Here is a 22,655-nt window from a genome sequence, read left to right on the forward strand (position 1 = left end):
TATATATATATATATATATATATATATATATATATATATATATATATATATATATATATATATATATATATATATATATATATATATATGTATATATATATACATATATATACATATATATATACATATATATATATGCATTTCATAATTACATTTTAAGAAACCAGTAATTGCATTGAATGCAAAAATATTTAAAGAATTTATCAGTTTTCATGTGCGCTGGTTCAAAAAGGAGCTAGTAGCTGGCGTTTTGTGTGCTTCTTTCTGTAACTAAAATCTTATCTCAAAGTCCACATTTTCTGTCAATGACCTAGGCTATCTGGTTCCTTAGGCCACTATGACTAACAGGATGCATTTGATCACCCAGTTCCCCATGCTTAGAATATCCCTAAGAAATAGAGGGTGTATAATCCAATGATCCTTATTCAATAAAAATTTAATGAACCTTCATGAAATGAGGAAATAGATAATAAAAATTGTGTTCATTTTTAACATGTACTCTTATAAGATTATACATTTCCTTATTTTTGGTCTTGAAAGTTTATGTTGGAGTTATAGTAAAACTATATCTACATTATTACATCATTTTTAATGGAAAAAATGAAAATTCTATGTCCCCTAGGTTGGTTGACTCTGCAACCAACCATTCCAATAGTATAAAAAATGTGATTTTGTTTTATTCTGTTTTTTATTTTTATTTTGTCTCACTGTGTACAAATCATTTTGTACACCAGGTTAGTCTCTAACTCACAGAAATTTACCTGCTTCTGTTCTCAACTTCAGGGATTAAAGGCATGTGTTACCATGCCCAGCTCAAACACTGAAATTTTTAAAGATAAATATTATTATACACCATATTGTGTACTGAGACACCTTTGTGGAAGGTTGGATGTCAAACATCATTTAGTGCTGTTTGAATTCGTGTCTTTAGAGAAACCTTTCCATAAGTTTTACAAATGTATCTATTATAATTTCTACATTTTATTTCTTTGTGTGTGTGTTTGTATGAGTGAGGACACACATGCCATAGTGTGCAATTATGAAAATCAAAGGACAAGTTCTAGGGGTTTCTTTTCTCTCTCTCTCTATGAAATAAGGCATAGAGCTGAAGTTTGGTACCTGTCATGGCAGCAAGTGGTCTTCCTACTGAGCCATCTCACTACCCACTGTTGTAATTTCTTACCATATTATGTACTTTTTTATTAATATAAATTTTTGCAAGTTGTGTATAGTTTGCTTTTTTGTGATGTGAAAACACATCTTTTTTTATTGCTCTGCTAGGATCCTTGAAGAGACTCCATACTGACTTCTGTATTGGCCGTATATACTACTATATTGTGAGGAATCCTTCCATTTTCTCCACTCACACCTCTGGTTGTTTGTAATTTTCTTGATAACTATCAGATTAGAGTAAAGTGAAATATCAGTGAAATGAAATTCAGTTGAATTTCTTTGATGGTTAAGAATTGCAACAATTTTTATATATGTTTTGGTCATTTGTGCATCATATTTTAGTATCAATTTCATCTGCTCATTCATTAAAGGCAGTTTTGGTGGTTATTTTTTTTTTAGCATCTTTACATATTCTATCTATTAACCCCTTTTCAGATGAAAAGCTGAAAAACTTTCTTCCATTTTATTTGCTGTCTCTTCATTCTCTGTTTCTTTTGTTGTACGGATTTTTAATTTCATGCTATCTCATTAATTAATTCTTGTGTTATCTTGAGCTGTTTTATGTCTTTTATGTCTAATCTTACATGTTAATGCTTTTATTTCTAGTGGTTTTAATGTTTTAGGCTCTATGGTAACGTTTTTGTTACATGTTTTATTTTTGTTAAATTTTATACCTTATTGCTGGTTTTATTGTTGCATATTTTTGTGTACAGAAACACTACATTTATATGTATTCATAAATATGTAGTGCACATGTATATATGTGCATATATGTACATGTGTGTATTATGTGTGTGTGCATATGCACAAACTCATGCATGTGTTTGTGTGGATGTGAGCATGTCTGTGTGGAGGCCAGAGATGGATTTCCAGTATCTTCTTTAATTATACTCCACCTTATTTTTGAGATGACATCTTTTTTTTTTTTTTAATCTAGAAAGCATCTATTTGATTAGGTTAGCTGGCTCATCTACCACAGGGTTTTACCTGTGTTTGAGTGCTCCAGTGCTAGGTTAAAAAGTAAAGAAATCTTTATGTTTAAAGATGTGAATGTTAAGATTCAAGTTCTGGCAGGCTCTTTGATCTCCCCACCCCCAAAAGGGAGGAGCAGTCCTGCTAGGCCACAGAGGAAGACTTTGCAGCCAGTCCTGAAGATACCTGATAAAACAGGGTCAGATGAAAGGGAAGGAGGTCCTCCCCAGTCAGTGCACTTAGATAGGGGCAGGGAGGAGATGAGAGAGGGAGGAAGGGTTTTGGGGAGAATGAGGGAGTGGGATACAGCTGGGATACAGAGTTAATAAAATGTAACTAATAATAATAATAATAAAAAGAGAGATTCAAGTTCTGGTCCTCTTGCTTGCAGGAAAAGAATTGTATCCAGTAAATTCCTTCTCTACATTGATGCCATGCGGTTTTTATTTTGTTGCTATGGCTCTGTAACATTATAACACATCAAGGCTCCTTGGTTTTGTTCAGGATAAGCTGGCCATTTGGCATGGTTTGTGCCTTGAGATGAATGTTAGTCTTGAAACACCTATTTCTGAGGACATTTGCCTTGGAATTATCTTAAGGATTTTGTTAAATCTATAGATTCCTTTTGGTGTATAGCCAGCCTTTTTTTTTTTTTTTTTTTTTTTTTTTTCAAATACAATTCTATCAGTTTATGAGCATGGGAGATCTCACCATCCTCTGCTTTCTTTCTTTAGTATTTTAAATTTTACATGGTAGAGTTGTAACTTTCTTTGTTAGATATATTTTTAGGTAACATTTTTAGACTACCATGAATAGCATTAATATGTTCGTTATTGGTGTGTAGAGAAGCTGTTGATTTTTAATGCTTTGTATCTTATTTCTTTGTTTAAGATGTTTAACAAATTTTAGAGTTTTTATGGAGTTTTTAAGTCTTTTAAGTGTAAACCCATATCGTCTGCAAATAGTGATAATTTAGCTTCCTTGTTTGCTATTTATATTTCTTTGCTTTTGTTTTTTCTGTTTTTTTTTTTTTCTTTTCTTCTCTTTTTTGCCTTAATTCTCAGGCTGGACTTCCAACACTATAGTTAAATGAGTAGAGAAACAGGACATTCTTGTCTCATTTTTTTATTTTAAGATATAGGTTTCAGATCTTCTCTTTTTCACATAATGCTGGTAATAGGTTTTTTTTTTTTTTTTTTTTTTTTTTTTTACTGCACTGAGGTAGGCTCCTTCTATTCTTCAAGTTTTTAATCGCGAAGGGATGTCAAGCTTTTCCAGAGGTCAGTTCATCATTTACCAAGATGATCATGTGATTTCTTTTTTGGTGTACATTTATGTGATGCAGCTGACATTCCATTGTGTATACATGCATTGTATGTATGCCTTAAATACATACCTTTTATGCCTTAAAATAAGCCTATATTGTCATGGTACATGATTCTTTAAAAATATGCTATTAAATTTGACATGCAAAAAAGTTGAAAATTTTTATATTTGTAGGCATTATTGTAATTTTTGACTTTCATGTATTTATAAAAGGTTACAAGGGTTATACTGGTATGATAAATGTTTGGTAGTTTATTTTGATTTCTACTTTATAGACTAATTTGAAGAGCATTAACATTAGTTCATCTTTAAAAATCTGGTAGAATTTAGCTGTCAATCCATCTTATCCTGGGTTATTTTGAGTTGGAAGGCTTTCCTATGTCTTTAATCGTATTGATACTTGTAGATCTCTTTAAGCTGTTGATTTTGGTAGGCCGTAAGTGCCAATAAATATATTTGTTTCTTTTATGCTTTCCATTTTTTCTGATGTAAGCTTTCAAGTTATCCCTTAACAAACCTCAGTATTTTCTAAATGTCTGTTGTAATATTTTCTCTTCTAATCTCTAATTTTGTTAAGTTATGGTTTCGTCTATGGTTAGTTTGCATAGGTATATAATTATATTAATAGTGGTAGAATTCACATTATAAAAATAAATTTTAAACCATCTCCAAGGTCAGACAACAAAATTTCAATGATAAGGATTTTCTTTTTTGTTTTGCTGTTTTTATTACCATCTATTTTCTGACATATTGGTCAATGATATTTTTATCTTTTAAAAATAAAACTAAATGCAGATAAGCCAAATATAAAACAATAATATTAACAAGAGAACACATAGGCTTGAAGAACAAAGTGAAGATGACAGCACACTTTGGGATGGATTAAAATCTTTATCTTGCCAGAGACAGCTCCTGCTCAACTTAATAGAGAACTCACTTCCCTATTATCATAGAGAAGTGAGTCTTGGTCTCTATCATAGAGCAAGTCTATGAGTTACATCTGAGTGGGGGTTTTAGGTCCTCTCCATGCATGGTCCTTGGTTGGGGTATCAGTCTCTTCAGGGCCCTCAGAGCCCAGTTTTTTTGTTTTTGTTTGTTTGTTTGTTTGTTTTTTGGTTTTTGTTTTGTTTTGTTGCCTCTGTTGGCCTCCTTTTAGAGCTCCTATCCCTACCAGGTCTTTCTATCTCCACCTCTTTTTCACAAAATTCCATGCACTCTGCCCAAACTTTGGTTGTTTCTGGCATTAAATCAGTGTCAGGCTCTTTGATCACCTCTCCCTTGGGTGGGCAGCCTTGCCAGGCCACAGAGGAAGACAGTGCTGCCACTCCTGATGAGACCTGATAGGCTATGCTCAAATAGAGGGGAGGAGGACCTCCCCTATCAGTGGACTAGGAGAGCAGGATTAGGAAAGAGGAGGTAGGGAGGGCAGGATTGGGAGGAGACAAGGGAGAGGGCCACAGCCGGCATACAAAGTGAATAAAGTGTAATAAATATTAAATTCAAAACTAAAAAAAAAAAAAGAATCTCTTATTAACCCTTGGGCAAATGATATCTTGGGCCAATTCATTCTATGTCCATCAGTTCTGTCAGGGACATGTAATAGTGTACCCATTTCAACTGTTGTGTGCACTAAGTAAGCTAATAACATAGATAACATTTGGAGTTCTGGTTGCAGATAGTAATGATGAAATAAATTATAGGTGGTGTTATTTCAATGGATTCTCTGACTTTAGACATTTTATGCATCAAAATATGAATAGACATGTTTTGTTTTCCTCAATAAAAACTTGCATCAAATTGATTAATAATGTGAGATAGATGTTAAATAGAACAAATATTTCAGTGGTAAAATACAGATAAAGCCAATGGCACAATTTACTCTTTACCAATATTTAAGTAGAAAATACAAATATTACTGCCAAAATTAAACGTTATGGAACAGATTTGCAGAGCCAATTTACAATTTTTAACTGAAATTTTGTTCCTACTGTCAATCCCACATTCCATTGCCCCTCTGTCAAACTACCATTTTAGTCTCTGATTCTTTTTTTTTCTTTGTTTTTAAATTTACTTATTCTCAACTTATCTGCATTGGTGTTTTTATGCATGCATTTCTGTATGAAGGTAGCAGATATTAGAGTTACAACAATCATGAGCTTCCATGTGAGTACTGGAACATGAACCCAGGACCTCTGGAAGAACAGTCAGTGTCCTTAACTTCTGAGCTATCTCTCCACTCTGAACTGCTCCCCAGTCTCTGTTCTTAGTTTGACATTTTAGAGTTCATATATGGTCACAATGATGACTGCTTTAGTTTGCTTAACATGTTTCCTGTATCTATCTCTGGATTTAGAAAATGAACTATACATCTATTTTTTCCTTTTTTTAATTTATATTTTTATTAATTACAGTTTATTCAGTTTGGGTTTTTTTTTTTGTCTTTTTTTAATTATTAGTTACAACTCTGTATCCCAGCTATATCCCACTCCCTCATTCCCTCCCAACCCCACCCTCCCTCCCTCATCTCCTCCCTGCTTCTCTCCAAGTCCACTGATTGGGGAGGACCTCCTCCCCTTTCATCTGACCCTGGCTTATCAGGTATCTTCAGGACTGGCTGCAAAGTCCTCCTCTGTGGCCTAGCAGGACTACTCCTCCCTTGGGGGGTGGGGAGGCCAAAGAGCCAGTCATTGAGTTCCTGTCAGAAATAGTCCCTGTTCCCCTCACTGTGGGAAACCAATTGGTTACTGAGCTACCACAGGCAACATCTGAGCAGTGGTTCTAGGTCATATCATACGTGATCCTTGGTGGAGTGTCAGTCTCAGAAAAGACCCTGTGCCCAGATATCTTTGGTCCTTGTGGAAAGCCTACACTTTCAGTGTCATACTAACTCCCCTTCTTTCATATGATTCCCTGCACTCTGCCAAAGGTTTGGTTATGAGTCTTAGCATCTGCTTTGATATACTGCTAGGTAGAGTCTTTCAGAGGCCCTCTGTGGTAGGCTCCTGTCCTGTTACTTGTTTTCTCCTATGTCCAATGCACCTCCCACTTGTCTTTCTAAGTGAGGATCGATCATCTTACCCTGGGTCCTCTTTCTTGTTTATCTTCTTTAGGTGTATAGATTTCATTATGTTTATCGTATCTTATAGGTCTATATAAGTGAGTATATACCATGTGTGTCTTTCTCCTTCTGGGATACCTCAATCAGAATGAGCTTTTCTAGATCCCACCATTTGCCTGCAAATTTCATGATTTCCTCCTTTTTGATTGCTGAGTAGTATTCCATTGTGTAAAAATACCACAATTTCTGTATCCATTCCTCCGTTGATGCACATCTGGGTTGTTTCCAGCTTTTGGCTATTACAAATAAAGCTGCTACAAACATGGTTGAACAAATGTCCTTGTTGTGTACTTGAGCAAAATTTGGGTATATGCCTAGGAGTGGTATAGCTGGATCTTGAGGAAGCGCTATTCCCAATTGTCTGAGAAAGCACCAGATTGACTTCCAAAGTGGTTGTACTAGTTTACACTCCCACCAGCAATGGAGGAGGGTTCCCCTTTCTCCACAACCTCTCCAGCATGTGCTATCATTTGAGATTTTGATTTTAGCCATTTTGATGAGTGTAAGGTGAAATATCAGGGTTGTTTTGATTTGCATCTCCCTGATGGCTAAGAATGTTGAGCATCTCTTTAAGTGTTTCTCTGCCATTCTATATTCCTCTACAGAGAATTATCTGTTTAGCCCCGTACCCCATTTTTTAATTGGATTACTTGATTTATTGCTTTTTAATTTCTTTACTTCTTTATACATTCTGGATATCAGCCCTCTGTCAGGTATAGGGTTGGTAAAGATCCTTTCCCAGTCTGTAGGCTGTCGTTTTGTTCTGACAACAGTGTCTTTTGCTTTACAGAAGCTTTTCAGTTTCATGAGGTCCCATTTATTGATTGTTGCTCTTAGAGCCTGTGCTGTTGGTAGACATGTTTTTAAAAGATGAGATAATTACATGAGTTATGAATTTCAACTAACACGTGAATGTATATAAATTCTACTAATCACATAATAGATATCCAAAGAGTATACTATTTAATGTTGAGAAAGTACTTTAGTCATTCTGAGATGGTTTCTTCAATTATATATAATATAATGAACACATAATTTATGATAAAATATGCTGCATTTTATATGATAAAATAAAATTATTTTCTTATCTAATATTAAGTAATAAACTATCTAAAGAGAATAAGAAATGAGTCAAGAATTCCTAACTAAACTTTAATTGCATTAAATGAGTACTTTTGAAATAATGCAGATGCATGCATTGTCAAGATATGCTAATCTAGGTGGTTAAGTGAAGGCTCAGTTTGTTTAAGGGTACTTTAGTTCAGCATTTGATGCTCTTGCACAGAGCATGAAATGCACAGAAATGTTCACCCTCAGAGGATGGCTCACAATCTCCTGCGGCTCTAGCTCTAAGAATTTAGAGATTCTCTTAGGGCCTCCACAGAAACTGCTTGCTCTCACTCTGTCTCCCTGTCTCTGTCTCTGTGTGTCTGTGTCTGTCTGTTTCTATGTCTCTGACTCTCTTTCTTTCTCACAGACAGAAACATTGTCACACTTAATAAAATAAAACAAATCTTAAGAATATATGCTTATACAAATTATTCATTCTTGTTTGTTTGCTTAACTTATCTAACTAAAAAAACCACTCAGCAGAAATTTTTTTTATTTTATTATGCATCCACCCTTCCTTTTTCCTTTTTTTTTCTTCCTCTTTGTTCTCCCTTCCGTTAGGATTCTATATTCATGTCATGCGTACTTGTGTGATTTTACAATTTCTATAAGCTCTAAGCCCCATTAATGAGAGCAAATGTGATCTTTGTCTTTCTGAGACTGACTTAATTTTTATTTAATTGGAATGATATTTTGGATCTCTTTTTATTTAATTTTTCTTTTTTATTATTATAATTTAATACAATTTATTCAATTTGTATTTCTTCTGTAGCCCCCTCACTCATCTGCTCCCAATTCCACCCTCCCTTCCTCTTTTCCCCTATACCCCTCTCCTAGTCCACTGATAATGGTAGTCCTCCTCCCCTAACATTTGACCCTAGCTCATCAGGTTTCACCAGGACTGGTTTCATTGTCTTCCTTTGTGGCCTGATAAGGCCACACCCCCAGGGGGAGGTGATCAGAAAGTCTGCCACTGAGTTCATGCCAGAGAAAGCTCCTTCTCCCCTTACCAGGTACCCCACTTGGATACTGAGTATCCCACTTGGATACTGAGGCTATAGGCTGCATCTGAGCCAAGGTTTTAGGTCCTCTCCATGTATTGTCTTTGGTTGGGGTATCATTCTCTTCAGGGACCCCAAGGCTCAGTTATTTTGGATATCTTTATGTTTGAGGAAATTAATTTTGTTTCATGCTAGCTTGGGAATGCACATACAGTAATCTATAAACCCACAGATAATTCATTTTTGTTATTTTTTTATACATTTGGTGCAAAAATACTTAATTCTATGTGTAGCAAAGGTATGGAAAAGCATACTATCCAAATTCGCAACATGATGGTCATAGGTGACATTCCTTTAATCAAAATTAGTGTCAATATACAAAACAAACAAACAAAAAAACAGAAGAAATTTACTTAAATAATAATGTGTAAGACCCTTAAATCTTCAAAATGGAAGACCCGAAGACCCATTAAAACTCAATTTTCTGACAAAAGGCTAGGCTTCTCAAAAGGTGGTGGTAGGATTGCACAGAGCCAGTCGCAAAAGACTGGGAAAGGTAACAGGGAAGTCCTATTCTATTTATTTCTGGCTCTCGGTTGGCATGTTTCTTTAGTCTGAGATGATAAATGTCTTCCATAATAAAAGTCTTATATCTTCCCATCAGACAAGGTGAGGTGTTTATGAAGAGTGTTCCCACACATAGGCAGGGGCATTACAGTAACAGTTATAATGAGGGATTTTTGTTGTTGTTTTGTTTTTTGTTGTTGTTGTTGTTGTTGTTATTGTTTTTCGAAACTATCTTTAGCAAACAGAGTTTCTAGTTTCTGTGACCCACTCTGGGTCAAGGGAATTCTAGTTTGTAAAGTCTCCTTCCTTAGGCAAAATATAGTAGGAGTAATAACAGCAAGACTAAGCTTTCCAAAACGCTATACTTTGGAGTATGATTTTTCTGAGTCCCAGTAGTTGTATTCTGCCTTCAATTTCCCCCAAATGATGAATTGTAACCTGTGACTGTAAGAAAAAAACAAACAAACAAACAAACAAACAACCCTTTCCCTATAAAAAGAAAGACAGCTATTTCTATTAGCAAAAGTCTTATATTTTCACAGTATATAATACAATCTCCAGTGTTCACAGCATAGATAAAGAAACTCAACCCTTGTTTATGTCTTTGTTTATGAATATAGAGAGTCCTTTATTTGCCATGGGCCTAGCTCTTGTTAGCGGGACTATCTTAAATATTTGCAGTGCAGTTTGCTGGTAATGCAAAGCAGTGGTGAAATACGTAGTATTTGAACATGGTGAAGTAGCAGTTGAATGATTTGAGAGCCATTTGGGCGCTGTCTAAACATACATTGCTAAATGACTGAAGTTAAGAGCAAAGGGACATAGGAAGTAAACTGGGAGAGTTTTAGAAGCACAGGCAAATACCGATGTCTCCCATATTTAAAAAACAAACAAACCTTAATCTATTGTTCTTTTATTTAAAATTTAATCCTTTTTCTATAAATATGAATGTTCAATATGCATAATAAAGTAAATAGAGAACAGAAAAGAGGTGGATCGAGTGGCAACAATGCTTTCTTTTTGTTTTGTTTTGTTTTTTATTTTGAATTGCTTACACTTGTTATTTCTTAGTGTGTACTTATGTAGTTTTGACCTAAGGGCCTTGCTTTTTATAATTAAAAACATAAAAAGGAAAAATATTCACTAATATTTGGAGTCCTGGTGAAAAGAGTTAATCTATGCCACATTATTATCATAAGTACAGAAAACCATTAATTTCAAATAGATCTTTAGATTTCTTTTTTTTTTTTCTCTCTCTTGCATAGTTTGGCACAGAGTGAGTGAAAGGAAGCACAGGACTCATATGTAATACAATAGGAACACAGGGGAGTGAAACTTTAGCCTCAAAAGGTCATTGCATGGACCAATACATCGTGCACACATGTTATTACTGATCTCCCAACCTTCATGCTTGGCACAAATGACTGCTCCGCTGGATTTTCCACTGGCTTTTCTCACTGCTTGGTAGGCTGGCTGGTTAACTCGTGAGGAGGCACAGACGTGTACCCTGAACATTCCCACCATGACAAGCATGCAGACTTGAAGGCCTAAGGATTGGGACAAATTAGAAGTTATGGTCGTGCACTTCATCCCATCCCTTGCAAACTGCAATTGCCTTGCTCCCTCTGTCTTCTGTGTAGGTCTGATTTCAGACTCTGATACAACCTCTCACAGACTTTGTGAATTATAGAAAATCAAATCTAACTAAGGCATCCCTTATCTTTGATGCATTAGCCATTTTGCTTTTCTACTTGAACACTAAAAGGTTTTCAGGGAAACAAAAGAATTATATATAACAGCAATCTAATCTTGTATGTATTTGAAAATATCCTTAGGCGTATTTGTTTACCTTGCTAACTAGATATTTTAAAGCTCTAGTCTATCATCTATCTACCTATTTATTTATCTCTTTGTTTTGGTTTTTCGAGACAAGATTTCTCTGAGTAGCTATGGCTGTCCTAGAACTCGCTCTGTAAAGCAGGCTGGCTTCGAACCTATAGAGATCAGCCTACTTCTGCCTCTCTAGTGCTGGGATTAAATGTGTGTGCCACCATCACCTTGCTTCTGTAGTCCCTTTTAACAGTAATATTTTGCATCTCCTGTCTTCTCTCTTTCATCATCCTATTCTTTTAATTACTTATTTGCTTCCTAGAATAATTATGAATCCCTTTAATCTAGCCACAATCCACTATTAAGAAGTAACTAGTCTGGCCACCTGAAAAAAAAAAAAAAAAAAACTTGGAAGACTGAGCAAAAAATAACACAACTTCCATTGTATAAGATATATACATAACACAGTATCCTTCTGCATATCCTATGCTCTTGCTTCATAGACTAATGAATTCTTATTCAGATCAGCAAAATTTATTCTCTAATCTGAACATTGCTACTGCCATCGTCCTAGTTAAGGTTACTATTGCAGTTATGAAACACCATGACCAAAAGCTAGTTGGGGAAGAAAGGGTTTATTTACCTTACACTTCCACATCTTAGTTCATCAATGAAGAAAGTCAGAAAGTCAGAGAGGAAGCTCAGATAGGGTCAGAAACTACAGATAGGAGCTGATGCACAGACCGTGGAGGGATGCTGCTTGCTGGCTTACCCATCATGGGTTGCTCAGCTTGTTCCCTAGAGAATGCAGACCACCAATCCCTTGGGCTGCCCCACCATAAATGGTTTGAGCTTCCCCCCATCAATTGCTAATTAAGAAAATATCCTACAGGCCTGCCTACAGCCTGATCTTATGGGGATAATTTCTCAATTGAGGTTCCCTCCAATCTGAGGACTCTAACTTGTGCCCAGTTGACATACAACTTGACAGTACAGCTATCTCTGTTAGATAAGTTTTTTGTTTGTTTGTTTGTTTTTCCTCAAGCAATCATTAAATCACTCTAGCCTAGCCCCCAGTGTCAATTATTAAAATCCTTTAGATCATTTTTAGGAGACATTAAATATTTAATTTTCTAGATTTATCAAGTAGATGTCTACTCTTCTACCATAATTCTGTCTTTCTGTTTTTTGTCCTGTGACAGCAATGTGAGTCTTTTAAAATTTTATTTATTTTTCATTAATTTACTTAATTACTTTACAACCTCACTGCTCTCCTCCCAGTCCTACCCTCACACCCTCTTTTCCATTCCCCATCTCCTTATCCTCAGAGAAGGGTACTACCTCACCATGGCACATCAAATCCCAGCAGGACTAAGCTCATCCTCTCCCTCTGAGGTCAGACATGTCAGCCCTGAAAGGGATACAAAGGCAGAAAACAGAGTTAAACTCAGCCCAATTGTTAGGGTACCCACAAGAAGCCCAAGCTGTTCATCCATTACGTGTGTAGGGTACCTAGGTACAGCCCATGCATACTCTTTTGGTTGGTGATTCAGTCTCTGTGAGCTCTGATGGGCCCAGGTTAGTTGACTTCGTAGGTCTTCCTGTGGTGTCCTTGACACATCTGGCTCCCTCATTCTTTCTGCCCACTCTTCCACAAGACTCCTCATGCTCCATATGTTGTTTGGCTGGGGGTCTGTGTAGATACAGTTTTCATCAGCTGCTGCATGAAACCTTTCAGAAGACAGTTTCTGGCTATTATGAACAAAGCTGCTGTGAACATAGGTGAGCTAGTGATATGCTGGAGCATCTTTTGGATATATGGTCAGGAGTGGTATATCCAGGTCTTGAGGTAGCACTATTAGCAACTTTCTGAGAAAGTGCCAGCTTGATTTCCACAGTAGGTGTAAAAGTTTGCACTCCCACCAGCAATGGAAGAGTGTTCCCTTTTCTCCATATTCTCACTAGCATGTGTTGTCACTTTTTTTTATCTTAGCCATCCTGACAAGTGTAAGATGGACTCTCAGAGTCATTTTGATTTGTATTTCCCTGTTGACTGAAGGTGTTGAGCATTTCTTTAAGTGCTTCTCCACCGTTCGAGATTCCTCTGTTGAGAATTCTCTGTTTAGCTCTGTACTCATTTTTTTTTAAGTGGGTTATTTGGTTTGTTGATGTCTAACTTCTAGAGTTCTTTATATATATATTAAATATTATAACTGTCAGATGTAGGATTGGTGAAGATCTTTTCCCATTCTGTAGGCTATTGTTTTGTCCTGTTGACTGTATGTTTTGCCTTAGGGAAGCTTTTTCAGTTTCATGAGGTCCCATTTATTAATTGCTAATATTAGTGCCTGAGCTGTTGACGTTACATTCAGGAAGTTGTCTTCCGTAGCAGCGTATTCAAGGCTGTTTTCCTCTTTCTCTTCTATTAGATTTACTACATCTGGTATTATGTTAAGGTCTTTGGTCCACTTGAACTTAAGTTTTGTGAACGGGGATAGATATAGATCTATATGCATTGTTTTACATGCAGATACCCAGTTAGACCCGCACCATTTGTTGAAGGTGCTTTCTTTTTTGCCATTTTATGGTTTTGGCTTCTTTGTCAAAAGTCAAGTGTCCATAAGTGTGTGGTTTTCTGTTTCATAATTATCTTATTATGTGTTTATCTTATAGTTTGTGACTCCTGTTAGAGAAAATACTCATCTGTTTGTATTTAATTTTCCCTATTGTTCTTAAATAATTATTAAAATTGCTAAACAAACAGAATACTTTATATTCTTGTTTGCTCTGATTCAGTAGACAAAAATGTAATAAGTCCATTAAGAATTTTATAACATGAATCTTCTCAATAAGGTTAAAATTAGAAGTATTTTAATCAACTTTATTGAACTGTGTTCTAAACAATGTTTTGGGTTTTTTGTTTGTTGTTTTTGTTTTTGTTTTATCTTGGTGGGGGAGTACAGATAACATACTCCATCCAATTTCAATCTATATACGTGGATTTAATGAGAAATGTATAGGTGAAGCAATTCATATTGTTTTAATTTACATAGCTTTATCAAAACACATGTACTTCTAATCTGAAAATACAAGCTTAATAGAAATTGTATGGTCCTAAAATATGGCTCAGCTTTAAGGATTTATTTGGAAAACACAATATATGATTCACCTTCCTAGTTTAGATTTGTTCTGTAACAGATCTTAAAATTTAATTTCAGATGTAAAATGCATATGAGGATATCCTAAACTCCCTACAAAGTAAGAAGGAAATATGCTTATGGATACATACATATTGAGCCAGCTTTTACTTCCCACAGTAAATTGTCACGTGTTCTCCCACAGGTTACAAAAGAAGGACTCTATGCCTGGGTCACTCCTCAACCAGGTGTCCCCCAGCTGGAAGGCAAAGCTGACCCACATTAGCAAATCTTCACTCCCCTCCCACTGCCCAGTGTAGATCCCCCAAAATACTGAGACCCCTAGCCAATATCACATCAATACTCACTTTTGAAAACAGAATTTTTAAGTTGGGCGTGGTGGTATACACCTTTAATCCCAGCCCAAGGGAGGCAGAGGCAGGTGGGTCTCTGAATTCAAGGCCAGCCTGGTGTACAAAGAGAGTTCCAGGATGACACAGAGAAAACCTGTCTTGAAAACCAAACCAACCAAACAAAACCCCCAAAACTTTTGTTTGCCTTTGTTGGGCGGCTGGCATTCTGTAGTTGCGCTTCAGACACTGAGATATTCAGGACTGTTCTAGGACAAAGAATTTTAAAACAAAACAACAGAATGTGGAGATCTGTTATTTATTCTGTAGTAGCCTGACTCTGCTCTGCTGGAGGCTAGAAATTAATATTCGGAAATTAAATAGAAAAGAAAAGTATGAAGGCATCACAAAATCCTTGAGTGCATTTCTGATTTCTACAGTTTGTGCTTAATTTTCAATTTGAAAAGAAACAGAAAACCAGAGACCATGAAACGGGTGTCTGACTGGGCTGCTGTAATAAAAATTAAAGGCAGTAATTTTTACCTCCTTGAAATCAACAAAGATACACAAGACTAGTTGTCCACTATATGAAAATTATTATAAAAGTATTATATTTTATATTAATAGTGTATATTAATTATTATTAATCTTATAAAATAACCCGTTGACTCAACATCACATTGCTAATGACACAATTTGATAGCACATGTAAAAACACAATTTCCTATTTGTTTCTTCTTAAATATCTAAACATAATATTGTTGACACTAGAAATTCTAGTGCTTAAAGTTTCATAGGATAACTGAATTCACGAAGAGGCTAATTTAATTGTTTTGTTTTAAATTATGTTCACAGTGTGTGTGTGTGTGTGTAGGCTTAGATTTTTCAGCAAACCTACCTTATTTAGCGTTCTTAAACACTTCTAACCTCCCTTCTATACCTGCTGACCAGGAGGTATAGAAAAAGAGGGTTTTTAGGAAAAGGTGATAGTAGACCTTTTCAGAAGTAGTTCCTTGGTGCGAGTCCACTCTTGGTTATCCAGATACCGGCAGTCCAGTCCAAATGGCAACACCAAATAGCAACACGAATCAGCACGATTCAGCAAACCCCGGTGAGTCAGCAAGAGCAGCAAGACTTGGGAGCTTTTGCCCTGAGAACTTCTCTGGAGTGTCGAATAACGAAGACTAGCAATGTCGATCCAAAAAGCATTGTCTCACTGTCTGTGGGATTCTGTATATCTGCTCTCCTCAAAGTCCACCCCCTGAATGTTTTCTGCTGCCCTTCGGATGAGGCAGCTTGCAGTAAGACAGCACATGTCATCTCACGAGACAGCTTCTAGTGAAACATCACATGACAGACCCGAGTCTTCCAAAAAGCCAGAAACTTCCACCTCACATTTCATTTTAATTTTTTGAGACTCATACATGAATATTATAGCTACAGCCCCTGCCTTTTTCCCTTCCAAATCCTTTGTAGACCACTCACTTACAAATGTATAACTTCTTCATTATTTGTTATTACACACACACAGTAGCTTTTACACACATATAGGCACATATTAACACAGCTTGCTTAGTACCTTCAGTGTTTCTTGTATGTGTGCATATGCTTACGACAGACCATCTGCGATTGAATAATCTATCAGGGAGCTTGTATCTAGTGGAGACTGATTCTGACACTCAGTAGTCATCAACAGCCTACAGATTTTCATCTAGATAGAGGGCCTTGTGAAATTTCCTTGATCCACCTGAGCATGTTACTGTCCAGATGTCATTTATGGAATGATACTCTTGATATGTCCTGGGTTCAGTGTCCCTGTCATTAACAGAAGGCACCATTCCACAGCAGCCAACCTGGCCCTCTGTTTTTGTGTTTCTTTAAAAAATTTTTATTGATTATTACAATTTATTCACTTTGCATCCCAGCTGTAGCCCCCTTCCTCATCTCCTCCCATTCCCACCCTCCCTCCCTCTTCTACCCCTATGTTCCTCCTGTAGTTCACTGATAGGGGAGATCCTCTTCCCCGTCTTATTAGGATTGGCTGCATTGTCTAACCCTGTGACCTGTGAAGGCCGCACCCTCAGTTTTGTTAAAATCTTTCCATCTCCTCTTTTTAAAATGGTTCCCTGAGCCATACGTGTACATGCTGTGTTGTAAATATATCAGTTATGGCTGGGCACAGCAAAGCCAGTTGATATCTGAATTCTGCCCAGTTTTTGAGTTCTGTAATAGTCTCCATCTGATGCATAAATCAGCTTCTTTGATGAGGAGTGAGAACTGCACTTGTTTGTAGTTACAAGAATAAGTCTTTAGAATGCCATTACGATTATACTGGCTTAGGATACTGGAAGTTCTTTTTGTAAGCTCAAAGCTCTTTGCCAATGACTGATAATGGCTAAACTTGCCCATGATTCATAATTGGCTAGAACAGGCATGAGTAACTCTAGACTGGGCCACAACTTGAATCAGGTATGTTTTGTTACCCCCACCCCCACCCCTGGACATAAGTGTCACTACAGAACATTTTAGAATATCTTGCCATTTTGGTCATTGTTGTGGTTTCTTGGAATTACAGTTGGACATAAGTTCATAGTCCATTTTTAAATTGAGTCTTTTGTTGTCTTGCTCCTTTGTGTTTTCAGTTTCTGAATATTAATCTTCTATCTGATATTTAGCTGGCAAGTATGCCCATTCACTCAGTGGGCTTCCTTTTCACTCTGTTCCTTATTTCCTTTGCTATACAAAAGCTGTATAGTTTTATGATATCCCATTTCTCAATCAATTGCCTTAATTCCTGAGAAAACAGAATAATTTTCAGAAAATCGTTTCTAACTCACATATCTTGTAAGATACTATGTATTTCACATTGAGATTTTTAATTTATTCAAGTTGATTTTTGAGCAGGGAAATGAATACTGGTATAATTTCATTCTTGAACATCCAATTATCCTGGTACCACTTGTCAAAGATGTTGGCTTTTATCTAGTGTTTATTTTTGGCATTTTGTCAAATATCAGTGGTTGTAGTTATATGTACTCATTTTTGAGTTTTCTATTTTGGTCTATTGATCGAAAGGCCCATCTTGGTGATAGTACCTTGCTGTCTTTATTATTGTTGCTCTGTAATCTATCTAGAAACATGGTACAGTAATCTGCCCAAAGTCATTGCTCAGGATTATGTTAGGTATCTGAAATTTTCCTGTGATTCCATGGAAGTTGTAGAATGCCTTTTCTACGGCACTAAAGAGTATTGTAAGTATTTTGATTGAAATTTCATTGAAATTCTAGAATGTTATCGGCAAGATTTTTTTCACAACATTAATTTTAGAAATTTGTGATTGTGGGAGATCTCTCTATTTTTAGTACCATACACAACCTCTTTCTTCGGAGATTTAAAGTTTTAATTTTAGAAGCCTTTCTCCTACTTACTTAGGTCTATTCTTTGGAAAAACAGCCAATGCTTTTAATCTCTGAGCCATCCCTTCAGCCCCAGTTGTATCTATTCTTAAAATTCTTTGTTATGTGACCCTGGGCCTGTGGAATTCTTTCCTTGATTGTGGATTTGATGTGTGATTTTAGCCCACCTCAGTAAAAGCTGACGCAGTATTTGTGTGATCACAGGGAGGCATGGAACTTTGGAGATGGTATGGACAGACTTGGTTATTAGGCACTTCACCAAAGAAATGAGCCGATCAAGTTGAGTCCCTAGAGCTAGGCTTTGGAATAAAGTGACTTCAGGGACAAGAGTAGGCAGTCTTCTTTATAGCTTTATGAACTAATTGAGAGTTATAACATTTCCAGACTTGAAACAGGAGAAAACAAGAGCATAAAAGTTCCTTCAGGCATTCTCTTCTCGCCTGTCATTTTCCCTTCTCTCTATGGGATCTGGCTCATCAACATTATCAACTAATACACATTTGTTCCATTTCAGTAATCTGAAAACATAAGAAAAAAAACTAACATTTCAATTCTTCTTCAAATGGCTCTTATTCATCCAGGGTAGTAAAGTATATTTGCTGCCACCACATTTTTCTCATTTTGACCTGAGCACGCTCTGCTGCTGTTGTGTGTGCAGAACCTCTGAGGACATCCCCATCAGCAGTCCTAGGGTTTGTCTGTCCATTCTGTTTTCATTTCTCTAGCCCTAACAGCAACATCTGCCACTTGAACACTGTTCTTCTCAAACGATATCTTTACTTGATTTTTAGCACTTCATACTCTCCTGGAACACTCTTCCCCCTGCCTCATATTAAATACCCCACCCACCCCCAATATCTCCCAGCCCTCTAGATGCTGCAGTCTCCTCTAGTTTCAGTTCTTAGTCATCTCACTGAACATCACGGGGTTGACACCTTCTATCTTTTTGGTGTTGCCATGTTCCTAATTCAAGCAGAAATTTTCTTTTTTTTTTCTTTTTTTAAAATTTTTTATTAATTACACTTTATTCATTTTGTATCCCCCCATAAGCCCCTCCCTCCTCCCCTCCCGATCCCACCCTCCCTCCCCTTTCTGCATGCATGCCACTCCCCAAGTCCACTGATAGGGGAGATTCTCCTCTTCTTTCTGATCTTAGTCTATCAGTTCTCATCAAAAGTGGCTGCATTGTCCTCTACTGTGGCCTGGTAAGGCTGCTCCCCCCTCAGGAGGAAGTGATCAACGAGCAGGCCAATCAGATCATATACGTAGTGACAACTAAGCATCCCTAGTTGTGTCAAAAGTGTAAATCTCAGCCACTTTTCAACTTCATTCTCCCCTCGGCCCAGACCAAACAATAAAGCCCATGGTATTTCCCTCCAAGCCTCCCCATCCCAGTAGATGCCACTTCTACACCGCCAGTGTCACTTGCAAAAATATGTGAGATACATACTTGTTGTGATATTAGAATCTACCTTTCCATTCTCTGTATCACTGTATCCATTTGTTCCACCAATTTATTTTGTAAGCCATAGAGTTTCTTCTGCCTCACATGCTAGGACAGAAGTGAAAGCATTTACACACACCCTATGAGCTGGACCACTGAAGTACACCAAGAGGGTGGTGACAAATTGCATTCAGTCACCCAGCCTGGGATGCACCACGATCATATTCCTTCTAAAGTATTTTATTGCCTCTTCACTGTCTGCCTGCTTGTGGCCTGAGATTGTTTCAATCTTCAGCATTCAATCTACTCAAATCTTCCAGTGACTTCCTATCTTAATCAGAGTAAAATCGTGATTTCCGAACACTTAACCTTTAGATGATACAATACATTAGTTTCATTCTGGACTCTTAAATCCATCAAAGGGAAAAGATGGTTAGAAAAGCAGAACTAGTTTTTAAAATTAAGGGAAAGTAGCTCTAAAATTTAATTTTATATTAATAAAAGCTCAGCTACAATTTATGTTGTGTTTTTACATCACTCACGCAGATATTAGACACTAATTTTATAATTACAACAATGCTTAATAATTCCTTAATGTTTGTTCATATATTTCTTATTTAAGCTCTTATTTAAAGCTAAACAATCTTCCAAGGCATACTAAAAGTATGATTTATATGCTTCAGTTTTACTTAATTCTGTCATTAAAGTAAATAGGAGTTTAAATTTAGAGTTTACATTTTGAAAATTTTAAGGTACTAGAATTTCTGAATGGCTAAAGTTAAACTTTGCTCAAATGTGAAAAAAAAAATCACCACTTTGATAAATTGAAGTTTTTCCATTGTTTTCCAAATTATAATGACTCTATTTAGTGGGCCAGTCAGTCTTAACTCACTCATAAGGAGTCTAATCAAAATTGTAGGCCTTATTTGAAGATTTATATGGTAACCTTTCCCACAATACTGGGAAATATTCTATGGGTCAATGTTTATTTCACCTTTCCTGAACAACTGTAACTCAGTGGTTTAAAAACTCATGTAATAAAAATGTTATTTGATTTATTTCAAATTTTTGCTGTCCCACACATTCATTTAGTTATAGTCGGGACTAAGGTAATTTTCTTTTTGGTAGTTCTGTAATGCTTAGTACCAGATGTTTTAAATTTGTTCTCTTTGTCACATGCACACACACATATGTGTGTAATGTATGTGCTAATATATAAAACTAGTATATATAAAACAATGAAATAATATACATGGTGTATTATAACTGTTTCATGTATGCACATACTATTTTACATGCACACTACAGCAGGATATATTTTTCCATTTCTGCACAAAAAGAAGCCTAGAGATATTTAATTCTAAAAACCACGTTTTCTTAGATACTGATGAAGTTTTTCTTTGTTGCTATGTCTTTTAGCAAGCTCCATTGCCAAGATTGGCTCAGATCCTCTAAAACTAGTGAATGATGCTGTGGAAGAAACCACTGACTGGATCTATGGCTTCTTTTCTTTGCTGTCTGACATCATCTCATCTGATGGCGATGAAGAAGATGAGGATGCAGATGAGGATATAGATAAAGGTACTGAGCACACAGAGCTGTATCTCACAGCTATGACTGGGTATTGGACATGCTTGACGTTGCCTTACTGAGGGCTTAGCCCTAATGAGCATCGGGTAGGCTAAAATGGATACACTTCTGTGTACAAAAAGAGCTCTTCAATGAGCTGCCAAATAGAGTGAATTGCTCTCTGTTCGGCTTTAATCTTATAGTTCATCTGCTATTATTGAAAAGATATCAAAATTAAATGCTGCTATTAGAGTGGCATTATAGCAGTGACTCTTAATATAAATGACTATAAAACCACAGTAGATTACCCACTTAGAAGTTTATTTGAAACAGAGTAGCTATTTTTTCAAGTCCATCTCTAGGAGGATTGAAATAAAAAACATTAAAACCATCTATCATGTGTTTGTGCATGTAAGCCATAGTAACAGTAAAATGAAGAAAACTAATCTCTAAAATGCCCAATCAAAACATAAATTAATGGAGTAAAATGGAAATGTAAAATGGAAAGATATATTTTAAGTATTTAAGTATAAATAAGCAGCTCACACATAATGAATAAATGGAAATGGAAAAAGCTAACTGTATGTAAGCTGGCATTTAGAGGGTTTACAAAGAAGAAAGTATGGTGATTCAATCTATTAATATCTATTTTAAAAATGGTAACTGTTAGTAATCCAAGATTATTCATTCAGCCTTACCCAATAGGAATATTCTGACTATTAGAACCTGTTTTGTGATGTTGTCTGAATTTATTTCTGTATTGTTCCTGTGAGAAGTCACAATAAACAGAGAAAATTGAAATTAATATGACGCATGAGCTAACATGCAGTAACGTGGAACACTGCCATAATTTTATTGAACTCACAAAATGAAAGTACCTTAAGTGAATACATATAAAGAGGGCATGTACTTTGAAGTTTAGGTAGCAAAGCATGCAAAAATCATGATAACTGAAAGCAGTAGATCGCAACAAAGGAGCAAAGCATAAATACATAGCAAATCTCTGCTAACACTTATGCTAATCTACTATTTTTCTTTTCTTGTTAGGAGAAATTGAAGAACCTCCCTTGAAAAGAAAAGGTTGGTTTTATTCATTTTTTTTCCATCATTTCATTTAATTGTCTAGAATAATATTGATTTAGAGCATGACTTAGATGCTTTTCTCTTGTGTTATCACTTAACATGTTTCTATAAAAGAGGTTTGTTTGACAAGCAGAGTGCGTAAAGCTTAAAATCAGAAAGAGCAACTGAACTTTTTCTGGTTGAGCTGATCTGGATATTTTTTCGTTTAGTGTAGAGCTTTGTCAGTGTATTTGTGTACCTCTGTCTATATAAACAGGCCAATCTGAGTTAAGATTTCTTCAATAACGAAGAACTCTATGGCTGTGAGAATGGTCCAGATGTGATGGTGCCCTGGATATTTACATGCATTCTATCCATTTTATTGAGTTTAAATTTTATTTTCTTTGCATTTCGTATTTTACTGTCAATATTTTTCAGCTCAGGTGATAATAGCCATCAGAGTGTGGAGCATATAATCTTAGGGGCAAAGTCATATCAATAAATATATATGTTGTTCATTAACGAGGAAAGGCTTAGCCTGCGGTATGTGGATATGGTGTAAAATATTTCCTTGTAGAGA

The 22,655-nt window shown here is 36.1% G+C and overlaps 1 protein-coding gene across 1 annotated transcript in view; it reads left to right on the top strand.

Annotated features, from left to right (window-relative positions):
• The window catches only part of Trdn (triadin), a 350,576-nt gene that overhangs the window by 47,200 nt on the left and 280,721 nt on the right, over positions 1 to 22,655 (top strand). The window contains exons 3-4 of the mRNA XM_055599238.1: positions 20,864 to 21,025; positions 22,061 to 22,093. Of these exons, the coding sequence (XP_055455213.1) occupies positions 20,864 to 21,025; positions 22,061 to 22,093 (195 nt within the window). The remainder of the gene's footprint in view (positions 1 to 20,863; positions 21,026 to 22,060; positions 22,094 to 22,655) is intronic.

The sequence above is a fragment of the Psammomys obesus genome, unplaced genomic scaffold (assembly GCF_907164565.1).
Source record: "Psammomys obesus unplaced genomic scaffold, mPsaObe1.curated_primary_1811, whole genome shotgun sequence".
Taxonomy (NCBI): domain Eukaryota; kingdom Metazoa; phylum Chordata; class Mammalia; order Rodentia; family Muridae; genus Psammomys; species Psammomys obesus.